The 7,199-nt window shown below is 35.5% G+C and overlaps 1 protein-coding gene across 1 annotated transcript; it reads right to left on the reverse strand.

Annotated features, from left to right (window-relative positions):
• Positions 1–344: 344 nt before the first annotated feature.
• Positions 345–6,241, reverse strand: LOC122251287 (uncharacterized). The gene is made up of 9 exons (XM_086550096.1): positions 6,017–6,241; positions 5,683–5,790; positions 5,290–5,417; positions 4,058–4,190; positions 3,304–3,684; positions 2,698–2,841; positions 1,671–1,790; positions 952–1,132; positions 345–497 (listed from the first exon to the last, which is right to left on the reverse strand). Exons 1-9 carry the CDS (start codon positions 6,224–6,226, stop codon positions 415–417), a joined length of 1,488 nt encoding a protein of 495 aa, XP_086406222.1. The 5' UTR covers positions 6,227–6,241; the 3' UTR covers positions 345–414.
• Between the last annotated feature and the right edge of the window lie 958 nt (positions 6,242–7,199).

A 7,199-nucleotide genomic window follows, 5' to 3' on the forward strand; every position in this document is an offset into this window, starting at 1 on the left:
TGAAAAAGAAAAAAAAAAAAGTACCATTTCTTTATGGAATGTATTTATTTCACTATTTATAAACACACAACTTGAGTTTAACCCACTCACGACGGGGGCATTCCAGCCTTGCATGTCACAATGCCGGGGCTTTCGAACGCTTAGGCCTAAATCAATTAAATGGTTGGCACCATATTGTGCCGCCTGGCCACCGGGCTTTTGAATGAGCGGTACAGTAGTGTACCACTCGTCCAGAGAGGGTTAATCTCCAAGAAAATAAAATCATATAATGCAATGATAAAATGTGTTACCCTTTTATCACTGTGTATCAAATTAAAAAAAAGATTGTAATGAAAATGCAAAACATTGGAACTGGAGTTTAATATAAAGAAGGAAACATGTATATAAGAAAGGCTATATTGACTGAGGTACCAGCTATGCCAACAGCTTTTCTATGTCTTTGATTTCTCTGGAGTATTTCTCCTCCTCCTTACATTTTGTCACCAAATTATGAAGAACTGAAAGGTGAGAAAAAAATAGATTAATATTCAAATGCACTTGAAATTAAGTTCCTATATGTTACTATTAACTGCTGCAATTGTTCTAAATCCTAATACGCTGTTAATATCAATTAATATCAAATTATTATCAACTGACATTTTAATATACCTACTTTGAATCTTAAACAAAATATACAATGCTCTCATTTATTGATGTGATTCAGTATCAATAAGTTTATTTTTTCAAGTTAGGGCTACATTGTTTTTACATACAAGAATACTGCAGAAGAAATTAAAGGACTTTGGTATATCTCTACACACTAAGAATAATAATCATATCTCTGAATATGAGATAAAATAAGCAGTTCTATGGAAAAGAACAGCATCAAAACTTGAGAGAATATGCAAAAAGCACTCCATGAATGTACTTCACTTGCACTATATCTTTGCATGCCTAGTACAAACCACTGACCTTTCTTCTGTTCGCTATCAAAGAACATCACATTCACTGAAAATCCACTTGACTTTGAAATGGCAGCTAAATAAGATGCAGCCTCCACTTTTGCAACATTCTCGGACACCAAGGCTCCTAAAACATCCACCAGTATATCTGTGTCCAAGTCCACATTGTTGAAAAACGAAGGGGGAATCATCTGTTGGTTCAAAAGATGCATTTCAAAATTACTTTTGGAAGAAATAATTTAAAAATGACTATGCTATCAAGTTTAAAATCACCCATTATTCTCTATGCTTTAACCCTCCCAGGAAGGGCCACATCATCAGAAATTCAGACTCGGTTGGACATCTTACGATAATATGATATATAATATGATATGAGTCTATATATGATATATAATCAAAATGATACCAATTAGGATTTGGTATGATGTACTATTTAGACTTCTGAAGGAATATATACCTTGTAATTTCAACAAAGGGAAAAAAAAACAACATGAAAGTGACCTGACCCTGCTGTGGAGGGGTAAACACATGGTTTACAACACTGTTCCCGTTTAATATATTACAGATAAAAAAATCACACACATACATGCCAATTTCTTTATATTATACCTGCAATGAAAAGATAAACATTGTAAATAAATCCCACTGCGTCCTGACCAACTATTACCCAGAAGACAAAGAAAATGAACACCTGGGTGACACAACAAGACAATTGATTACGTAGCATACCTTCAAATACTCAATGGCTCGGGTTGCATCGGCAGACAGTCTCGTCCAGTCTCGAGAAAACTGATGCGAGGTTCTTGGTGGAAGAGGAATGGCACTGATGGAGGGCGTCTTTTCTGTAGTCTGGAGAGAATTCATGAGAAAAAATCTTTTGTGGTTGCTTCTGTACAGGTCATATTGTTATCAAGTTAAACACACAAACGAACAAACAAACAAACAAAAACAAACAACACACATACAAATACACACACACACACACACACACACACACACACACACACACACACACACACAAATCTTATGACTATTTTATTAGTATCAAAGAGTTATAATGTGAGTTATAATTAAGAGAATTAGCTGTGAGTATATACTCCTATTCTGATCATTATTTCATGAAGATGGCATTGTTATTGTCATCTGTTGTTAGCGTTTGCATGTAATACTGATGAATAAAAAAGTATATGTATATGTATATGTATATAAATGTATATGTATATGTATATGTATATATATGTATATGTATATATATGTATATATATGTAGATCTATGTATATATATATATATATATATATATATATATATATATATATATATATATATATATATATTTGTATATATTTATGTGTATATATATTTATATACATATATCAATATAGATATAGATATAAATAAATAAATAAAATACACGGTAGATTTTGTGTTCCATTCAAGCTGTTCATTTCCTTTCTCCCAAAACACAGTGTCACTACCACTATCAAGACCACAATCCCAATGGAAGGAGACATAATCCAATAAAACCTTCAACCCAACACTCCGGCTTGGGCCAGGAAGTCTGAGAAACGGAGTCTCCAGTTTACCGAAATAATGCTTAAAGGGAGTAACAGGATAAAAAGGAGAAGAGAAGTTAAGAAGAGTTAATCCCTTTGTTGCTTGTAAGTAAGAGATTTTGTATGGTAGCTAAAAAATAAATAAATAAATAAATATAAACAAATAAAAATCTGTTATTATAAACTATATCCTCACACTGACCTGGGATTCATCTCCAGTGATGGGTTTTTGCTTTGCTTTTGGAGAAATATTCTGTGATTCTTGTTTTTCTGTTTCTTCCACAGTTAACTTTCCAATGGCAGTATGTGTAGGCACATCTATCACTGATATTCTCTTCATTGGTTTCTGCAGGTAAAAAAAGGACACAAAAAAACATGCGTTTAATTAATTAAAGCAATGTCACCTGAACTACTGGGTAAATCATGTAATATATTAGACATTTTCATAAACACATATATAAAAATAAATCAAACTCACTGCTAGACGACATACCCTACTACTATCAATCAATAATTGATGCTGAGAGTGCAAAAATGCATTGTGGTTTTGTTTTAAAGATTTTTTTTTAGTAAAAGATGACTCCTTAAGTGCATAGTCACCAAGGCAGCCAATCAATAGGTCTACCTCACCTGCTTACCCCATTCCTTAATTAAATTTATGAGATTTAAAAAAAATAATCTAATAACTATAACCATTGTCTTTTATATTATCATGATAAAACAATAATAATAAAAATAAGAGTCATAATAAGGGAGAACAACCACCCTAACCCACTCTTCAACAAAATTTCAATGTACATTGCCTCACCATGGACCTTAGATGGGGTGGCTTTTCAATGGGGATGACAACATCAGGATCAACAGGACTTTTCTCTTCATTTACAAAACCAACTTCCTCTATTTTCAGCTTCTTTGCCCTTGTTTTACTCCCTTGGTTGCTGGAGCCATTGCCTGCATCTTGCGGGTCTTTCACGTCACTGCTCTCTTTGCGGTTCTTGGATTCTGCTGCAGGTGTTAACTTTTCTACTTGTGGTACCTTCTGTGATTTAGTATCTTTTGTGCTATCTACCTTCCCTGCCTCTGTGTTTCCTTTGTCTGGTGCCTGGTCTTTCTTCTCCGAGGCAAGGAGTTGGTTCAGTTTCTCAAATTCCTTTTTGGCCTCTTTGTTCCATGGTTCTAACTTTAGTACCTGACAACATGATGAAAATATAAGTAGAAAAGAAAGAAGAATATCACAGCAAAATGCTCTGCAATCCTTTCATTTCAAAGACATAACTACCATAAAATTATAGAGCAAGTGTCATATAGGAGAATACAAAAGGAAAGTTTATTAATGAGTATCATATTATCATATATTAGATAGACAATATGTGTTTTGTTCCACATATGATATAGTAACCAGCATAGAAGGACAACATAGAGAATATAAACGGTGGTTTATGTATATTGTGTAAAATATAGCATTTATAAGTGAGTAAATAATAAAAAGCAGAATTACTCAGAATATTCACTAACATTTCCCTTAATGAAATAGAAACTTTAAACCAGTTCCTCCTCCTCACCTTTCTGAAATCCTCCCTGGCTTCTTCTGGTTTTCCCAACTTTATCCGAGAAGATCCTCTTCTTAGGTAAGCTTTTATATACTTTGGATCTAACTTTAGGCATTTGTTGCAGTCTGCTTCAGCGGCAGAATACCTAAAGGAAAAGAATGATGAAAATAATGAATTTGATGAATGCATATAAATTACTTAAACATATTGTTACAAAAAGATTGAAACTTCCAAAGTATGAAATGAACTTATATTAATTGACATAAACTGTTCAAATTACTCTAGTACCATGCTGTTATGTATTTTTTGAGGGATATCATAATGGAAGTCATAATATGGATCAATAATCTATACATTAACCCACTCACGACGGGGGCATTCCAGCCTTGAATGTCCCAATGCCGGGGCGTTCGAATTATTAGGCCTAAACCAATTAAATGGCTGGCACAATACTGTGCCGCCCGGCCACTGGGCTTTTGAATGAGCAGTACAGTACTGTACCACCCGTCCAGAGAGGGTTAATCTAGGCACCATATTCAACCCATTGTGGATGGGTATAGAATTTCCTGCCCAGTCTCAAGGATGGTTATATCTTAGAGTGAGGCAGCTTAATGCAACATACCTTGACTTTTCCCACTCTCTTTCAGTCAATCATTGTAAAACTAGAACCACCTTTGTGTTTGTAAGTTTTTTTGTATCAATCACATTGAGAGATTTATGTGTCATATGACAGGGCACATTGTAAACACTGAGCATGGTATGAGTCACCTTCCTCTTCTTGTTCTGCTTGCACATCCTTCATCGGTGGTACTTTAGAGCAAGAGGTTGGCAATTTGCTGTGTGCCATTGCTCTATAAAGACAGTGCTTGCCAAAGACCATGGATGTGTGCCATTCAAGACTCTCTCTCCTGCTGGTGCCAGATGAAAGTGGTGCCATCTAGGTTTTGGATGTTAGGTGATACCCATTTTGCTAAATACTACAGAAATTATAGTAATTATGACTGCAATTATCATCATCACTAACTCATGACTCATACCACAATAGAATAAAACTGACCCAAAATCCCCAAACATCCTGACGATGGGTTTAATGACACCTATCATCAGGTCAAAGCTCCTGCATCATGTATATCATGACACCCATCCACAGTGGGTTACTAATAACTTTTTGCAACTGCAACTTCAATCTACAATCATTCTACAATGTAATAAATGAAAGAAAAAAAAAAATCTAATCCACCCACTTCTCTATTTTGATGTAGGCCATTGCACGGTTTGCAGGCAGGATGGGGTTGTTTGGATCCAGTGCCATTGCCTGGGTATACTTGGCTATAGCATTATCAAGCTGCCCACTACTGTAGCATTTGTTGCCCTGAAATAAAGCAAAGCATTACAGAGATTCTTTCTTTCGTAACAAGTGAAAAAAAAGAACAAAATAATAACTTTTGGGTCAAGTTATACCCTATTCATAATATCAAAATTCACCAAGAATACAATTTTCCTTTTACTTTAATATTCTATTCCCATTCTGAAGACTTAAAAACTTTCTTAACACTGACGTGCAACAAAAGAACTCTGCAACTACTAAGCTAAAATTCTTGCTGACGTATCCAAAGCAACGGTAGCTGACCTCTTACCTCCTCTTTCAGGGCTGTTGCTCGTTCCTGTTTACTGAGCTTCGGGGCAATAGTCTTAGTGGCAGAAGTCGTTGTCTCGTCATCATCAGAGGACACAAGTGCCTTGTCCTGTCGTACAATTAAGTGCCATTCATTTATATATAATGATGACAACTATCTATCAATAGCACATACATTGCGAAGAAGAATGTTTATATTCAACTTATCATTATTACTATCATTATCATCCATATTATCATAATTATCATCATCATTATTAACATTATCATCACTGCTATTATAATCATCATCCCTATCATTTATATCATTATTGACAATAATGAATTATATTTACCACATCAAATTTATCCCATGCTGCATAGTCATATGATTTGATTCTTTCCTTTTCACTCTTTTCCTCCCCTTCATTTTTCTTCCTTTTGCTCTCCCCGCTTGATGATATCTTTTTGGGGACATCTGACGCTGAAGTCTGAAGCTTCTTTTTGCATCTTACAGGAGGAACCACCTGGAGGAGAAATTTGTAAGAACAAGTCATGTAAGACATCACTGTAAGGGTAACGAGTACCTGTATAATTTCCAAAAATTATTAAGCAGTAAAAGGTATAAATTAAATTGCTTAACTAATAACACATTCGATGTAGTGAAAAATATTGAAGTTTTGTGTTCGCCTTCAGACAGCACCAGCAGCATTTCGTCAGTTATCTCAAAATTGCAATATTCAAGAAGTACTGTATTTGACAAAATGCTGTAACTATTGTGATCAATCTGCAATGTTTATTCTACTGAGAGAATGAGGTAGGACAACTTATCTATATCTGATTATTTGCTATTTCCAAAACACTACCTGCCTTCTCTTCTGGCCTCAATATCACTACAATTATGCTGACCTGAGTAGGGGGCAGTGAGTGTTAACATCCACTAATAAACAATTTGAAATTCAAGACTAAAACTATAGCTTGCATTTTACAAATGTGGGATGAATTAACCTGTAACGTACTATTCGTCACAATCATGGCATACCTGGGTATGCACATATAGTCTTAATTTCCAGAATCTTGCAGAAGCAATCAAAATTTGACAAGATTTTTCCACTTTTTTTTAAATGAATGAATGAATGAGATGTATGGAGTATCTTCTAATATTCCTAGTACTGTTTGGTTAGTCTCTATCTGCACACCTACCATATCAGTCCCATATCATTATGCACAAGATATCAAGTCAGTGGTGGCAGTGCAAGCCGCCGGGGACGAGATATTGTCATGGTTTTCTATCTGGCTGGCGCACTGGGTGATCAGGCATATAGCTCTTGGCCGTATTGGGTCAGTAGCGTGATGAATAGCGCACAAAGTGGCGTCCCCCAACCCATGCTTACACGCGTTCCCGGATAATACACCGAGGCTTTGCGCGTCCATCCAACCTTGCCGATCTCTCAAATCACACACACGCGTCACCCAGCAATGCGCGCTAATAAGGTTTTTGGTAGCTTTGCAGATGAGTTAGCTATGCTGAGATCTCTG

This window comes from Penaeus japonicus, unplaced genomic scaffold, assembly GCF_977035675.1.
Source record: "Penaeus japonicus unplaced genomic scaffold, GWHDUDI00000001_assembly GWHDUDI00000023, whole genome shotgun sequence".
Classification (NCBI taxonomy): domain Eukaryota; kingdom Metazoa; phylum Arthropoda; class Malacostraca; order Decapoda; family Penaeidae; genus Penaeus; species Penaeus japonicus.

Excerpts from the sequence above, each read along its gene's own strand:
- LOC122251287 (XM_086550096.1), bottom strand. The coding sequence starts at position 6,226 with ATGTCTTACATGACTTGTTCTTACAAATTTCTCCTCCAGGTGGTTCCT. Across the intron at positions 5,418-5,682 it reads CAACAGCCCTGAAAGAGGAG|GGCAACAAATGCTACAGTAG; the intron begins GTAAGAGGTCAG and ends GCTTTATTTCAG. Across the intron at positions 4,191-5,289 it reads GCCTACATCAAAATAGAGAA|GTATTCTGCCGCTGAAGCAG; the intron begins GTGGGTGGATTA and ends CTTTTCCTTTAG.